The sequence below is a fragment of the Polyodon spathula genome, chromosome 10 (genome assembly GCF_017654505.1).
Source record: "Polyodon spathula isolate WHYD16114869_AA chromosome 10, ASM1765450v1, whole genome shotgun sequence".
Lineage (NCBI taxonomy): Eukaryota > Metazoa > Chordata > Actinopteri > Acipenseriformes > Polyodontidae > Polyodon > Polyodon spathula.
This window is the reverse complement of record NC_054543.1, coordinates 48,338,184-48,356,069: the sequence shown is the minus strand read 5'-3', so window position 1 is coordinate 48,356,069 and position 17,886 is coordinate 48,338,184. Positions and strand designations below refer to the sequence as shown.

Below are 17,886 nucleotides of genomic sequence, written 5' to 3'. Positions count from 1 at the left end.
TCAGACAACGTCAATTTGGCAAGATGTTTACGGAAATGCAATGCGGTGAGATCTAAGTTTAGGCAAAACGGCTTTGTCAAAATGTGTGTAAATTATGGCTTTTGATGTGACATAAAAACATATTGCCAGTTTAGATTTCTTATTGACTAATAGGTACAGTAACACTTTCATTTGCATAATACATTAATCATTGAAAACAAACAAACACAAATAAACCTCATTCCCTAGTTTACAAGCATGGATCAATGCTTTTAGAAAAGACACCAGAAAAACAGTTATTCGCAAACAACACACTTTGATGTGCTAACTTACTACTATAAGCGGAGTTTGCTCTGCTCACAGCAAGAGCAGTGTTACATTATTTCTACAAATAAACAGGACACAGTACTTGAAATGGTTGTCAAAGACAAGATGCCAAAGAGCATGAATGTCTGTCTCTTTGTTTCTTTTTGACCCAGCGCTAAGACAACAGGTTAAGAAATTTGCTTTCCTCAGCCAGCGCTGTCAACATGGAGCTCATGTCTCCGATAGCCATGTTGGTTATCCCAGCAGGCATGGAAGGCAGCGTCAGAGAGCTGCGAGGAGTTGTGAGCCGGGAGGAGCTCTGGGAGAGGTTCTGGAGGATACTGGGGCTGAGGGTTCCTGACATCAAGCTGGACTGATCTCCGTCATCCATCATGGCATCAAAGTCTATCTGAGCGTGCTCCATGCCCTGGGAGTCGACTGTGCTTGAAACCTGGTTGACTCCTGGGGAAGGCATGGTGGGAGACTTTATATCAGAGGAACACTGCTGCGGCACCTGCTGCTGCCTTGCACAGGAAATCCCTGCGTCGAGGTTTCCATTGTGCTCATACATGTGAATCTGTCCTGAATAAAACATCAAGCTGCTTTCCTGGCTGCCATTAGCGCACTGCTGGGCCTGCGACTGGGCCATGTTAGGCGGCCTTTTGGGGCTGGCTTCTGAAGTGGTGTGGCTGGGACTCATGCTGTGGATGGACTGTGGACTTCTTATAAAAGCCTGTTCCTGCTGCACGGAGCTCAGAGCCTCGCGCTGCCTGTTGGATGGGCCGGGCCCTGGAGGTGGACTAGGTTGCATCATGCCGTGGCTGAAACTTGAGTTCATCATGGTGCGTTGGGAGGGACTGTTGAAATTCTGCTGGGTGGGACTGTAATCTTCATGATGATTAGGGGGGGCGAGGTGGTTTTGACCCACCCCAGGCTGAGAGCTGTAATTCTGCACTGCGGGTCCTCTACTGTTACTGGTCATCATGGGTGCAGAGCTGCCTGGTATACTGCTGCATGATGGCAGCTGGCCTGCGTTTACACTCGCAGCACTCAGGCTGAGCATTGCGTTGTTCTGATTAATCTCCCGCTGTGGGCTCATTGGTTCATTTAAATTAATCTGCTGCTGCCTTTGCTGCATGTAGTTCATCCTTTGGGTACTGAAGCCTGCGTTCCTCTGTGTGAAACTCTGCTGTGCTATGTGTGCATTATTTTGATTCATTTGCATGGTTTGTTGGCTGGCATTAATATTCTGATACTGACCAAAGTTTTGCTTCTGCAGCACAACCGCTAAGTTCCCCCTGGCAAACGGCTGCTTTGTCTGACTTGGTATGACATCAACAGTACCTGAGCTGACTTCATTCCACTGGACGGGCATGTTATTTTTATTCATAATAGGTGGAGAGTGGAACTGTTGCTGGTTCCCTGGGCTCATTTGGCATGGTGCCATTATTTGCCCTGGCTGATTCATGTTTGCGTCAACCATGGCCATTCTCCGCTGGCCGTAAAACTGATGCTGATGCTGCTGCGGCACATTCACGTTTCCTTGGAAGCCCAGCGCCTGGCTGCCGTAGCCTGTGGAGCTGTTGTCCTGATCCACAGAGCCTCTGTTCTGAGATTTAATGTACTGCACTACGTCATCCGGAAGCATGATGTCATCCTCTGGAGCCTGACTGTCCAAGTCACCTGACATCGTCTCCATAGCAACGTTCTCAGTGATGCTTGGTGGCCTGGAGCAGAAAACATGCCGGTGCAGGCTGCCATTTGAGCGGATGTAGTTCTGCAGACTGAGGTTGCGCCTCTCCATTGGCCGGGGGAGCGGGTTCATGCTGTTTGTACTGTTAAAGCGTTGAACCCTCGGGAGAGACAGAGGATCAACAGCTGGCCTCCGCACAGGGTCACTTGCACGTCTGTTGCTGTTGCCTGGCACATCCTGCAGCATCATACTGGACGTAGCATGGCCAGTGTCACTGCATCGTCGTGGCACAGTAGGGGGATGCATGGGAGTGGCTGCAGACTCGTATGCATCCCCAAACAGAGACATCCCTGTCCGGACACCCATGCGGTCCATGTTGGGTAGAGGAGTGGGTGGAGCTCCCCCAGTTGCAGCGGCATATTTAGCCTTTAGCCTGTATTGCTGGGCAGGGGTGAGATTCAGGAGGCTTTGTATTCCCTCACTCAGACTCGCCTCACTCGATCGCCGAGACATATCTGTGGAGATTGGATCGTATGAGTCTGCTGAGCTGATGTTGTTCAGACGACCCCCGCACTGGGAGGCCTCACTGGATCGGCGGCTGGAATAGCAGGGCGAGATGCCTGAAGATCTCCGGCTGCCGGTGTAGGCTGAACTGATGGTACTCGTGGTGCTGTCTCTGCGTTCATTCAGCTGATTGAGCATAGCGACGTTACTGGTAGGCAGCTCATTCAGTCTCTGCTTGGGTAGCATAGCAGTGGGATCTCCAGTACTTGAACTCTCCAGTAAAGAACCTAAAATACAAAAAAAGCACATCTTTTAGGAGTCAGTAAATCTCTCTGTAAGCCTTTTTAAAGAGACTTTAAATACACACGTTCTTTTGTAAGAGATCAATGCTGACATAAATCTGCTGAAGGGTGTGTTAAGAGGGTCTTGGATATGAAAGAACTAAAACCATTCTTATCTTTAATAGTTTAGTTTTAGTTCATGCTTGTGCTTACCGATCGCTGGTATGGGAGGCAGCTTGGTGTTTCTGGCTTGAGGCACTGGGCTGGCCCAGGAACAAGAATCCCTCACCGTCTTTAGTTTCTCCTTCTTGAGTTGTTCAAGTCTGTGAGTGGCGGGAATGTTTTTGCGCAGCTGAAGGCCGACTGTGGAGGACCCAGAGGAAACGGTGGAGTCCCGAATGGGGGGGCCATCCAGTGCAGCCAGGTCTCCCAGACTCCCTCCACGGTTCATGTGCATCTCTACTCCACTGTCATTGTTGATGATGCTGCCAAGCGGGGATGGCTCACTGCTGCATGACGACTGACCACCAGGGCTGGACTGATACATCTGGGGCGAGCGCAGCAAACAGAAACACAATGTTACTACCGGTCTGCACTGCGTGCTGCAGAGCTGCATTACAATACAAGATTATAGAGGTGAAGCCTGCTGCTGCAGAACATGAGTACAGCAGCAGCACACTTTGTATCAGAACCAAGGGGGCTGCTGTATCACTGGTATCTACCTCAGTTTAGTAGTTGCAGTATTTTGGGTCTTTCTAACTCTGCTGGTCATTGCACTGCTTGATTTATTTACAGGCTTGAACTGCAGCAGCTGAGTGTTTTCTCAGTCAACGTTTGTCTTCCCAATGCATGCTATGGGGCTCTCTGTGAGCTGCTGGCTCTTAAGAGCAATTAAACTGTCTGCAGTTACTAGTCTCAATCTCTCTCCACATAAAACAATTCCCCTGTTAGACAAGCTGCAAACGTACAGATCCCCACCTCAGTGGCAGACCTGTGAACTAAACCATCTGATAGATACCGTTCCTACAGTAAGTCACACAGCTTAGAAACGACTGCCATGAAAGTAACGGTTCAAAGTGTTCTTCTGCATTTAATTTATATTAATTCAGTGATCATAGTGATTAAAATTAAAAAAACATGTTCCTTTAATGGTTTAGTAATCTAGGAAACGTTCATTTAATGGTCGAAAAAAATCTTTATTTGTCTGGAAAAAAGCAAACATAGGATGACATCATGACTTAAGTAACAGCAGACTCTTGTACACATTGCTTCACATACAGTACAAAGGGACAGAACGCCAAACAAGGTGGAAAACGATCAGACAGCAGAAGGGTTAGACAGCCTCCACACAGATAAAGAGTGTTCTAGCAGGCTTGGTAATGTTCTTAATCTTCAGGGTGTCTTGTTGAAACAAGACTGTGCTGGTGTGAACATGCAAAACATGTTTTCATGATACTGAAATCTATTTCATCAATAATGCAGGTGATTAAAGTTTTAAGATGAAGATGAAGGCTACAGTAATTAGAATGACGAAGGGGATTTGATCCTCAGACTTATTCATGAAACTGCTGTCAACTGTTTCTCAAGAGAGCTTGCAGTTTATTCTCTTGTTTCAAAGCACACTAAAAAATAAATGAAACGCAACTGAAAGGTTCTGTGAACAGGGCTCACTATTTCTTGTATTTTCTTAGCATTATTCTGGTGATTGTTATGAGAAGTGCACGGGTGACAGTTTCCATGACCTTTCGATAGTTAAATGAGGGCTATGCTCACCTTAGTAATGGCTGTCCTTAAGGAATGTACAAAGAAAGAGAAAAAGAGACATTGAAGCAGCAGACAAAGAAACACAGGTTAGCAGACAGAGAGGAGAGAGAGGTCAGGTTTGCATAGGCGCTGATTAGCATCACATCAACAGGTTGTCATCACAATGCCTTCAGCTGAAGCTCATGACATTGTAGGCTGGTATGACCCAGCGCCACTGCAGTTCCCAATCCTGACAGTGGTTAGGAGATACTTGCTTGGAAGCAGTGGGGTCGCTGGTTCATGCCCAGCCTCCACATTGCACAGAAGCTTGATTAATTGCTGTTAAAACCAGGTTTCGAAATCACCACTCAAACCATTCTGCTCTAGCGGTAAGGTGAGAAATTAAAGCAAAACCCTCCACGAAACAAACGAACCAAGGCCTGATTAGTGTGTGTGTGTTTGAGAACAAAAAAAAACTTTTGTGGTGACAAGGGAGTGCAACATTTTTGCATGAGCTAAATTTGCTTACCCCCCCCCATACCTGCAGTCTATTTCAGTCACTGCTATACATTCTCAGAATAGGGAGGTGCACACTGATGATCTTGGTCCCTAGGAGCTAGCTACTGCTTGTATAACCTAGTTTCAAATGCATACTTTAGTTTTTGGATTATTAAAGCCCAGAAAGGATAATGGTTCAGTTCGGAAGCTGCCTAGCATTAAAATATCACAACTAACTACAGCGTTGCTGGGATTGATTCTTACCACAGAGTTCTCTGTTTTAATGGGTTTGACTTGTAAGCAGTCCTCCATGCCTCTAGTTGTGCTGTTGTCCTCCGAGTCCCTGCCACTCTGTTTGGCGCTGGCCTCGTTTGCTCCGTTCTCCCTTGGTGGCTGAGGCCGGTGGAGGGCTTCGTTTCTATGTTTCTTTGTGACATGAGCTTCAGGCCCGTGTACAGTCTTTACATGCTTCCTCAGGGAGCTGGGGTCTGTGTACCTCTTTGTGCAGCCCGGGATCTTACACACATAAGGTTTCTGTGGAAAAAATGCATGGTGAATATACTGTGCATCTACAGTATCTCACCTAGAGGCACTTGAATTAACGAAGGCAAGACAAATCCCAAGCCGTTTATAAATGTATAACAGCCAGCGTGCATTAATCCGTTTTTTTTTTTTAAATAGTGAAATAGTTGGTGTGAAATATTGCTATGCTTTGAATAGGTCTTGGAGTGAGAGTGAATGCAAACATTTCCATTCTTTGAATAGGTCTTGGAGTGTGAGTGAATGCAGACATTTCCATTCTTTGAATAGGTCTTGGAGTGTGAGTGAATGCAAACATTTCCATTCCTTGAATAGGTCTTGGAGTGTGAGTGAATGCAAACATTTCCATTCTTTGAATAGGTCTTGGAGTGTGAGTGAATGCAAACATTTCCATTCTTTGAATAGGTCTTGGAGTGTAAGTGAATGCAAACATTTCCATTCTTTGAATAGGTCTTGGAGTGTGAGTGAATGCAGACATTTCCATTCTTTGAATAGGTCTTGGAGTGTGAGTGAATGCAGACATTTCCATTCTTTGAATAGGTCTTGGAGTGTGAGTGAATGCAAACATTTCCATTCTTTGAATAGGTCTTGGAGTGTGAGTGAATGCAAACATTTCCATTCTTTGAATAGGTCTTGGAGTGTGAGTGAATGCAAACATTTCCATTCTTTGAATAGGTCTTGGAGTGTGAGTGAATGCAAACATTTCCATTCTTTGAATAGGTCTTGGAGTGTGAGTGAATGCAGACATTTCCATTCTTTGAATAGGTCTTGGAGTGTGAGTGAATGCAAACATTTCCATTCTTTGAATAGGTCTTGGAGTGTGAGTGAATGCAAACATTTCCATTCTTTGAATAGGTCTTGGAGTGTGAGTGAATGCAAACATTTCCATTCCTTGAATAGGTCTTGGAGTGTAAGTGAATGCAAACATTTCCATTCTTTCTATCAAATATAAAAATAAATACAAATGTAAAGATGAACTGGCAACGGTCTTATTAGACTATGAGCTAATCCAGCAGGAGATGACTCATTGCCTGCAAAGATGTTTTTTATTTAAAATGTTTTTTTAAGTTTTAGTAAAGCTCATGAAGCAAGAAGTACATTGTCAGCTTGTTGGTGCTGAGTCTAAATGACAGTATTCCTGTTCTTGAATAAGTGAAAGTAATGGGTGTGATGAACTCTTTGCAGATGAACGAATGACTCAGCTGTTAATGGACTGGTTGTTTTGTCTGGTTGTAAGTAGATGCAGGTTCGTTTGGATCACACACAGTAAGGCATTGATACTACACTGGGCCCGGGTGCACACTATTTTGCAAGTCTAATAGAACTTCCTAAAACATTTACAGAACTCTGAATAGCAACGATGGAAACAAAACAGAAGAGCTACACATGAAGTAAAAGCTCCAGAACAATGTAGCTGATAATTCTCTACAACCTGCACAGCTTTACAAAGCTACTGGACCAGCCACCCTTACCCTCCCTTCATGTTAATGTCACAAGCACTGCTGCAGTATTTCACCCCCCTGACTGTGTTAGCACCTCATTGGAGTGGGTCCTGTTCTGGTGCTTGGCTCTGTCCGAGGCGTTAGAGAAGGCTTTATTGCAGCCCTCGTGTTCACAGACATACGGCTTCTCTCCAGTGTGGGATCTCAGGTGAGTCTTTAAATTCTCCAGTCGGGAGTAAGCTTTGGAACAGCCTTCGAACTGAAAGAGAGAAACAAACAAACAAGCAGCCCAACAGTGAGCACGGGAGGGCTACCCCTATCGGTCTGCACAGCTGTGTGACTCCTGTATGACAGCTGGCTGCTGTACGAATATTGCATATATTATAGCTATATAATACATTTCAATCATATATAAAATACAATACTGTATGAGACAAACTAGCAAAAACAATAATATGACTTCATTCACTGTGCCCCCCCCCCCCATGGCGATTGCTGATGGGCTGTGATTCTCAGTTCAGGTAACTCACTGTGCATGTGTGTGGATAGCCCTGCTGATGGGCTGTGATTCTCAGTGTAGGTAACTCACTGTGCATGTGTGTGGATAGCCCTGCTGATGGGCTGTGATTCTCAGTGTAGGTAACTCACTGTGCATGTGTGTGGATAGCCCTGCTGATGGGCTGTGATTCTCAGTGTAGGTAACTCACTGTGCATGTGTGTGGATAGCCCTGCTGATGGGCTGTGATTCTCAGTGCAGGTAACTCACTGTGCATGTGTGTGGATAGCCCTGCTGATGGGCTGTGATTCTCAGTGTAGGTAACTCACTGTGCATGTGTGTGGATAGCCCTGCTGATGGGCTGTGATTCTCAGTGTAGGTAACTCACTGTGCATGTGTGTGGATAGCCCTGCTGATGGGCTGTGATTCTCAGTGTAGGTAACTCACTGTGCATGTGTGTGGATAGCCCTGCTGATGGGCTGTGATTCTCAGTGTTGGTAACTCACTGTGCATGTGTGTGGATAGCCCTGCTGATGGGCTGTGATTCTCAGTGTAGGTAACTCACTGTGCATGTGTGTGGATAGCCCTGCTGATGGGCTGTGATTCTCAGTGTAGGTAACTCACTGTGCATGTCTGTGAATAGCCCTGCTGATGGGCTGTGATTCTCAGTGTAGGTGTGTGGAGAGCCCTGCTGATGAGCTGTGATTCTCAGTGTAGGTAACTCACTGTGCATGTGTGTGGATAGCCCTGCTGATGGGCTGTGATTCTCAGTGTAGGTAACTCACTGTGCATGTGTGTGGATAGCCCTGCTGATGGGCTGTGATTCTCAGTATTGATAACTCACTGTGCATGTGTGTGGATAGCCCTGCTGATGGGCTGTGATTCTCAGTGCAGGTAACTCACTGTGCATGTGTGTGGATAGCCCTGCTGATGGGCTGTGATTCTCAGTGTAGGTAACTCACTGTGCATGTGTGTGGATAGCCCTGCTGATGGGCTGTGATTCTCAGTGTAGGTAATTCACTGTGCATGTGTGTGGATAGCCCTGCTGATGGGCTGTGATTCTCAGTGTAGGTAACTCACTGTGCATGTGTGTGGATAGCCCTGCTGATGGGCTGTGATTCTCAGTGCAGGTAACTCACTGTGTATGTGTGTGGATAGCCCTGCTGATGGGCTGTGATTCTCAGTGTAGGTAACTCACTGTGCATGTGTGTGGATAGCCCTGCTGATGGGCTGTGATTCTCAGTGCAGGTAACTCACTGTGCATGTGTGTGGATAGCCCTGCTGATGGGCTGTGATTCTCAGTGCAGGTAACTCACTGTGCATGTGTGTGGATAGCCCTGCTGATGGGCTGTGATTCTCAGTGCAGGTAACTCACTGTGCATGTGTGTGGATAGCCCTGCTGATGGGCTGTGATTCTCAGTGCAGGTAACTCACTGTGCATGTGTGTGGATAGCCCTGCTGATGGGCTGTTATTCTCAGTGCAGGTAACTCACTGTGCACTTGTGTGGCTTCTCCCCTGTGTGTCTCCTCACATGCACCACCAGCATGTACTGCGCCTTGAAGGGCTTCTGCTCCCGGGAGCACTCCTCCCAGCGGCACACAAACTCCTTCTTCTCCCCGTGGATGTGCTCGTTATTAATGTGCTGCGAGATCACAATCACACGCGACGAGGCAGAGGAGGGGAACGGGGAGAAAAATAGAAAGGCAGTGAGTCGGGGCACCTGGCCTGGATCAGCAATGAGTGGACCTTAAGGATTTTCTGGGGTCTTTATCTTTCAGCATAACTTCACAAAAATACCACTCTTTAAGATAACTCATTTAAGCAGTTCAGTGTTTTAATGCAAAAGGAGAGAAGACTTAAGTGCACACTTAATATATACAAAATAAAGCTTTAAAACAAGAGAATTAGAGTATTATTTGCTTTTTTGTGTTAATTGTAATGCTCTTGTCTCAATAGTCAATAATGGGGTAGCCTGGGTACCAGTCTGTATGTTCCAGAGGCAGCTACATGTAGAGTGCAGCAAGAGGATTGTGTGAAACGTATGGAAGCTTTTTTCTCATGATTTGCCTTGTTGTTGTTATTGTCATTACTATTATTGATAAACTATGTGAAAAGTGCCACTATGTGGATATTTTCTGAACATTTGACTTAAAATTATTATTATTGTTACCATAATTATTGTTTTGACTGTGATTGTGAAAATCACAGTTGGTTGTTAATCTGCTTTCCCTCCTGTCACACATCACATAATAAATACCGGAAAGACATCACACCAGTCCTGCACTAACCTTAATCCTCCTAATTACTCTGACAACAGAGAAGACGATAACAGGAAAGCCTGAAACTTGTTTTTACTTGCTTGCATTGAAACTGGAATTTGCCTTAACATATGGATATGCTCATCGCGTGTGTGTGCACACTCACATGGATATGATTATCACGTGTGTGCATGCTCACATGGATATGACCACATGGATATGATCATTGCATGTGTGCATGTGCATATGTATATGGTCACATGGATATGAGCATCGCGTGTGTGCACACTTACATGGATATGATTATCACGTGAGTGAACACATTCATTGACATGATTATCACTTGTGTCCACGCTCATATGGATATGATCGCGTGGATATGATCATTGCGTGTGTGCATGCTCTGAGGAATTCGATACAGGCCTCCTTAAGTTCAGAGTTCAAGCGTTGCAGTTCCTGATACACAGGGCTTGTCAGTCTCAAAAGTGAAATGCACTCCTTAACCAGACAGCTTCTGAAAACAAAATGTAATACTGCTGTGGGATTTAGGGATCTCTGTATAGGGGCACATTTACAGGACCTCCTGGGTTAAAGGTTAGTGTTGTCATGGATACCTAGTTCATGGCTTATACTGACTTCCCATGCAGCTGCACTGCAGTGTTGTAGCCTTACCACCACGGACCTCATTGCACCAAAATATCCACAAGGCTAAAAACAAACTTGTGCATGCAGCTGCTTTTCACCTGGTGTCTGTCATTGAACAAAGAAAGATAAGCCTGACTGGACTTCCATCCAGCTCCTCTGAATCCAGTCCAGGCTCTGCTCAATTCAGGGTTCAAATGAAGTTAATTAAAATGGGAAATGATCACTACTGGACAGAGGGATGAAGACTGAAATTATCATTTTGATTTGCTCCTTGTGCCCCAATACAACAAAAGTTGTGCAAACTTGTGCACTTGTGTGAAAGATTAATAAAACAGTTCCCAAGACCAGTTTGCACTTGTGTGAAAGATTAGTAAAACAGTTCTCAAAACCAGTTTGCACTTGTGTGAAAGATTAGTAAAACAGTTCCCAAAACCGAGACTACAGGGATAAAAAAATTGTGTGAACGGAACCCATTTTAAAAGGATCTTCTGAGACATAGGACATAGGAAGCTCTTGAAACAGAGACCAGTGATGATGCAGCTGGCAGGGTGAGGTCATCTATCATGGAGATATTCTTACATGCACAAGCTGGTCCTGAGTATCATACTCCTTGGTGCAGCCCTCCCAGTGGCAGTTTGTCTCGTATATAACTTCCGGCTCCTGTTTACACTCGTCCTTATCGAAATCTTCTGTGAGACCCACAATTCCAGCCAGATGGTCCTGTGTAAAAAAAAAAGGAATGAATAAAGAAATAAAAAAATAACGGTTCTTAATAAATAAAAATGTGCAAATAAATAAATAAATAAATAAATATACATACACACACACACACACACACACACACACACACACACACACACATATAATTAACTATGTTTGATCTCGCATTAACACATTCCCCTATTTCATTTCTTTTGATTTGTGTTCCTAAGTGTGTTGTATAAAACATTCTTCTTGTGAAATATTTTTTAACTTAACTGAACCCTCCTTTCTGGCCAAACAGATGGCGTTTTCAGCTCCTAATGCAGTATTTGGAAAGAGAAAACCAAACGTATTTATTGCCTAATAAACTAAACAAAAAAAGGACACATTCCCTGTGACACCAGTGAATAAAGAAATGCTTTCTGCTCCAGTGGAAACGGCACACAGTCCTGATTCGATAACGTTTCTTAGATGTCTTGGAAAAAAAAGAAAAGCTGCCTTGAAAGAGCCCAACCCCTGAGATTTGTGAAATTGTTTTCAGACGGAGCGGTTTCCTAACTGTTGACGTGCTCCTAAGCTCCGTGCTCCAGAGACGCAGCACTTGGCCCTGAACGTGCTGACTGCAGCATGTTTATCTTTCCCTGATCCACTATCTTCATCAATCCTCCCGGCCCCTCGGTGACTGCACTCACTGCCATCTCCATGTATCATGCAGAGACCTGCCTCTGAACCGGAGAGGAGCAGGGAATTTGTCAAAAACAAACTCAGATGACAATAACGCTGGGCAATACTTCATTAAAATGAAGTGCCTCGACACAGTTTATACAGTGCTGTAAAAAAAAGAATGAATGAATGAATGAATACAAAGCCCTTATCACTGGGAGTTTTTTTGTATGTGGTTCAGAAAAGCGGATCAGAGGACTGGGCCTCCCTAGGGTCAACTATTGTGCCATTGGTGGTATTACAAAGTGATTCTCTAAGGATAAGGTAATGTACACATCCAGGCTCACTCTTTTTGAAAACTTTTATAAACCTGCTTGTGTACCTGGTCTAAAAACAGCTCCTCTGTTAAACTACTGAACTTGCTTTGTTTTGCGGCATCATTTATAGATTGATGGGAATTGATCATGATTTGAAACCTCTTATATGACACCATACTTATAAGAAATAATGCTGATCAGAGATTGACAATCAGTCCTATTGAACAGGCACCACCATCAACCATTTAGCTGGTATAGCACAGTAAATAATTAGACTGCCGATATAGCGCAGTAAATAAGTAGTTAGTCTGCAGGTATAGCACAGTAAATAGTTAGACTGCAGGTATAGCACAGTAAATAGTTAGACTGCAGGTATAGCACAGTAAATAAATAGTTAGACTGCAGGTATAGCACAGTAAATAGTTAGACTGCAGGTATAGCACAGTAAATAGTTAGACTGTAGGTATAGCACAGTAAATAAATAGACTGCAGGTATAGCACAGTCACTGTGCATCTAAACTGCAGTCTAGCTGTACCCTGGTGCTTGTAACAGCTTAGTGCAGCCTAATGAAGTTGCTTTGGACAATATAGGTCACAAAGCTCCAGCATGCAGCCTCTAAATAGCCAGGCAGTACAACTATACACCCCACTGCTGGTCCACCACACAGCACTGTGCCCCATTACCTGAGTGCCTGGGGAGGCTGGTTTCACTCCCTCACCCTCTGTCTTCACCTTGGATCGCTTGGTTATCATCGGGTTCATGGTGCTGCTCACTGCTGACTCCCCACTGGCGTTCTACACATAGAACACGTTTTAAAACATTGGACCGGGACCAACACCAATATTATGCTTTGATGCTGTATAATTGAAGTGAAAACTCACCACAGAGACTAAACAGTTTACTGTGTGGCATATAGAAAACGTATACAGCGTGAAACACTGGCATGTTGGTATAAAATATTTGATATCCATCTGATGTCCTGCTGCATAAGAAATCCTAAAAGTGAAGCTAAATTGAACTATCCCTGTAGTAATACAAGCTGTCAACTTGTGTACACTGTAAAACTTTCTCAAATAGCCACATGGGTCAAATAGCCACATGGGTCTCTTTTAAATGCTAGGTCAAAAGTATTAAAAACAAAATTCATGGACATATTTATTCTACCTTGTTGCAGTGGAGACATTTTTAAAGATGCACAGAACATACAGGCACAGGCGTGCATTGCTCTGTGTGCTTGTTGAAGCTGCACTGTAGGCTGAGCAGCTCTATTTGTTTTGAATGAAGCAGGGTACTGTGTCTCTCACCTGGTTTGAGTCGGAAGTGCTGTTGCTGTTGCTGTTGTTGTGTGCAGGGGTTGGAAGGCAGGAGATTCCTGTCATGTGCTGCCGCGTTACAAACGAGGGAGACGGCTGGATGAGAGGGGGGGTGTGCCCGAACGCGGAGCTCAAGCCTCTCTGCTGGTTCAGAATCTGCTGGTAAGCCATGGGATTGATGGGGTGGGGAAAAGCAAATGCAGGGCTGAGGAGGAAAACAAAAACAAAGATGGAGAATATATATATATATATATATATATATATATATATATATATATATATATATATATTTGCAGCAGGATGCTTTGAATCCCCTGATGTACCTGATTCCTCCGGCAGAGAGATGCCCGTACGAGCCGCTGGCTGCAGAGCTGCTCCTGGAGTTGTTGATATAGGCCACCAGGGAGTTGGGCGAGGTGCGGATCATGGTCTGGAGGTCAATGCTGGCATCGGAGAGGGGCGAGATGGAAAGGGCTCGCTTTCGACTGAGCCTCGGAGTCAGCCGTGGGCTGGAGTACCGAGATACTGAAATGGGAAATAAAAACTGTATTACCGTACGGCTTTGAATATAACACATCAGTCATGACCTGTTCAGATTAGTGACTTGTACTGATTCTGTTAAAAATCATATTCAAAATCAGTACTTATCCTTGATTAAAACATAATTCTATTTCTACAGCTGTCCAGTTCAGTCTCTGCAGCTGTACAGTTCAGTTTCTACAGCTGATATCAGCCTTTGTTAGGATGACAACTTCATTAGAATGACAGCTTTAGTAGAAACTTAACCAGAAATAAAGTTCCTGTTGATTTCTTTGGCTCAGACAAAGCTCTTTAAGGTTATATATGACCCAGAGTCTTCTTAGTGCTAAATTCTATTAAACTCAGTACTAACAAGAAAACTGATCATCTCAAGCATCTGGTCCCCATAACAGGATAGTACTGTAGCACCTTTTTTATGCATTTCATAAGAAATGCTCTCTCCACCAACTCTACTGAACACAGAAACACATTCTGGAGTACTGCTGTGGACCTTCTTTACAGGGAACATTTCCAACAGTGTTGTGTAACTCCATGATCTTTCACATTCGGTGTTGCGAATCAGATTTGGATCTCGCTGGGGATAATGAATTGCTCCCAATAATTTGCAGTAATTGCAGTGATAAGAATCGAATTACTGCAAATGCAATTCAGTTTGTTAAATGGTTGTAATTTACAGAATTGATTTGAATTTAAAAAAAAGAAGATTCACGTTTCATGGTGGCCCATGTTGCTCTGCCTTTGTTTGTCAGGGAAGCTGGGACCGTTACAGTTTTCAAGTCAAGACTAAAAACACACTTTTATAAAATGGCTTTGTTATCGTAGTGGGTTTTAATGTAACTTTCAAATTGCTGCTTTTGTATTATGTGTATCCTGTTATTTGCATGTTATTTGAATGGTCTGATTGTGGCAGTGTGACATGCTACACAAAGGCATTGTGGTTTGTTCTATTTTTGTGCTATGTGCTGTACAGTGCTTTTAGATTTTAGATATAATGTTGTTTTTTTTTCTCTTATAATTTGATATCTTATGCCCACATCCAAACTCAAATTGAGACACACAGTCGCAGAGAAAACAACCTTTATAAGAAGATCAAAAGCACTTCAGCAAGTCCAAGTGGGTTATAACACAAGTACTGGCACCTTTGCACTACAAGTTACACAGTAACTGAGCTGCATTATAAAGTCCATAGCCAGTATAAGAGGTTATTACAGTATATCTGAGAGACCATCCTGAATGATGTTTCTATTCTAACAAAGGATGTGAATGGCTACTGGTGTAAGAACCGCTTCGCTGGCATCCTCTGGGGTTAATAAACCTGCTCTAACAAGCAGCGAATAGGAAAAGAAAGAGGCTAACGCTGACTGTTGGATCCTTCATTTTTCAAACCTCTGTCCCTTTTATTCATTATATACAGTAAGCCTTTAGATCATAATAGACCTCTGTTATCAGAGGTGTCAAACATTGTCATTCTTTACAAACTTGTTGGATTTCTGTCTTTCTCGTATAATTCCTTTTGTGGATGTACTGTAGAGTAGATCTGTACTCTGGTGTGGATCTATGTGCTTGAGACCTTTCACCCAGACACCCTTTGATCTATCACAAGATTATTGCACTGTGGTTCACACACAAGCGTGCGCACGCACGCAAACACACACACACACACACACACACACACACACGCACGCACGCACACACACAACAGAGAAGAAATGACACCAACAGTTGTGAGGGTTCAAGGCAGCTCTATTTCTCAGCCAGCCCACACCATGTTATTCTATCTCTTCCTTGGGAAGAAGATTGCTGAAAGTCTGTGTCCCCGAGTTTTCCATAGAGTGGAGAGCTGCCCCCTTGGGTGGCTGGGCGTTAACCATTCCGTGAGCTATCCCACGCCATCAGAGCCAGTGCATGCTGCGGTGCGAAGAGCCAGCATTGACACACTGCAGCTGCTTCAGGCCCCAGGTCACAGAACAGGTGCTGTACATTTAGAACTGCTGTTAGGAAAGCCTTGTGATGTGGAAGTGCTTAACACAGAGAATACAGGCAAACTGCACTCAGGGAGCACATCATTATATCATCAAGTGCTGTGTGTGTGCAAATAGAGTCTATGCAATGTATACTACTGGATATTCAAGCACATAGACAGTCATATGCATTTACACAAACACACACACACACACATATATATATATAGCTGATTAAAATACCACTACCTTCGGTTTTGTTGAAACCCTACATTTTTTGTACAAATCACCTTGTAGGAAAATACCAGCTGGATTGTTTTATTGTTAAACAGAGACATTAAACTATATGTCTCCTCGCTGCACAGCAGCTGTTTCTGCCAGTTACTTAATTATCAGCCACTTTGTATTCGAAACCCATAAAATACCTTAGATTTTACATCACACACCTTCAAGGAAAGCAGAAAGGTTGTTTTTTGTGAATACTGTACATTGAAACATGCATTAAAACACATATTTATTGATTCGAGCTGACATATATATATATATATATATATATATATATATATATATATATGTGTGTTGTGTGTGTGTGTGTGTGTGTGTGTGTGTTTGAAAGGAGGTGTAACTGCAGGGTACAAAAATAAAAAAATAAAGTTTGTTTTGGGATGTACACAAAAAGTGATTCATTTTTTATTTTTATTTTGGGATGTTAACTATATATCTACAATAAGTACATTTGCTTTGAAAATGTAATATTGGCTTAACGAGGGACGGGTCCTTTGAAAACCATGAAATAAGAAAAGAATGACCAGCCCTGCTCAGAATGTCCTCCAATTTACATTGCTTTAATCCTTCTCTCTGTGTCTTGAGGAACCGTTCAGGATTGCCAGTGCTATTTATCTCTGTTGCTCCCCCCCCTCAGGGGAGATGTTTATTAATGTGCCACTTCCCTTGATAAATGACTAAATACAAAGAGAAGCCATGTCCTTGTTTCTTCCCTCGGTCCCCTATGATTTATGTCAGCAGTGACTGCTCAGCCACTGGCCCCCATTCATTAGCTGCTTGAAGCAGGCGTGACGTCTGGTGGCAGGGCATGCTTACTGGCGCTCTGCTGCTGGTCTGCAGAGGAAGTGTATATTGTGTTTACCAGTGGAAACTGGAGGCTGTGTGTCGTGTGAAGAGCCCTCTGGCCTGGGCTCTTCAAGCACGTCATTAAAACACTTTTTATTAGTGACTGCTTTGACAAAGATCTTCTGGTCCAACCAGAGTCTGGCACCAAATTGTGCCAAATTTGCACTGCTAAGTTATTTGGCCATTTCAATGTTTATTTTCCCTGGTAAATCTAACTAATACCATGACTGCACATTTTATTAGAAGTGGCTCATGCTGGATGCGTTCCGAGCCCTCAGCTGCATGTGCTGAACGAAAGGAAAGGCAACAGGGGTCCTCTCTGTGTGCAGCTTCCAATAGTGCCTGGATGGCAGACATTACTGCGCTACCCGCTGTTGTCCAGAGATGTCCCACAGGCTCCAGCAGTCTGACTTTTTTTTTGCATGTCCTCCTAAGCTCCTTGATGAAAGACAAATAAGAAAAAAAGCTGTGAAAGGACTTAAATAAATGTTGTGGACTCTGGACATCACATTCTCTTAGTCTTTTTCCTTCAGGGCATTTAAATGTGTGGCACAGCCTTTTCAATGCGCTCTCAATGACAACAAAATGTTCAAAGCATTTTTCCAATCTTATCAATTGCATTCTTTCTGAATAATATAATGACACATTCAATCAATCAGAAGCATATCAATCAGACGTTGCTGCCCTCACGAGCTGCCTCCATTCTATTCTATTTCCTGCCCTCAGGCTTGCCTCATTGAAATCCATCCTCAGAAGCCTCCTGATTCCATCTTCCCATTTTGTTCTTAGACGTCCTCATTTCTTCCTTCCAAGAGAGTGCTGTCTCTCTGCTTCCATCCAAGAGAGTGGTGTCTCTCTGCTTCCATCAAAGA

General features: G+C 43.8%; 1 protein-coding gene across 2 annotated transcripts in view; it reads right to left on the bottom strand.

Moving 5' to 3' along the window:
* Window positions 1-458: 458 nt before the first annotated feature.
* Window positions 459-17,886, bottom strand: part of gli2a (GLI family zinc finger 2a) — a 91,791-nt gene continuing 74,363 nt past the window's right edge. For both annotated transcript variants that reach the window (XM_041262558.1, XM_041262559.1), the window contains 9 exons: window positions 13,706-13,907; window positions 13,374-13,587; window positions 12,753-12,863; window positions 10,966-11,106; window positions 8,976-9,125; window positions 7,081-7,245; window positions 5,269-5,538; window positions 2,977-3,310; window positions 459-2,769 (listed from right to left, as the gene is read on the bottom strand). In XM_041262558.1, the coding sequence (XP_041118492.1) occupies window positions 461-2,769; window positions 2,977-3,310; window positions 5,269-5,538; window positions 7,081-7,245; window positions 8,976-9,125; window positions 10,966-11,106; window positions 12,753-12,863; window positions 13,374-13,587; window positions 13,706-13,907 (3,896 nt within the window). In that variant the 3' untranslated portion in view covers window positions 459-460. The remainder of the gene's footprint in view (window positions 2,770-2,976; window positions 3,311-5,268; window positions 5,539-7,080; window positions 7,246-8,975; window positions 9,126-10,965; window positions 11,107-12,752; window positions 12,864-13,373; window positions 13,588-13,705; window positions 13,908-17,886) is intronic.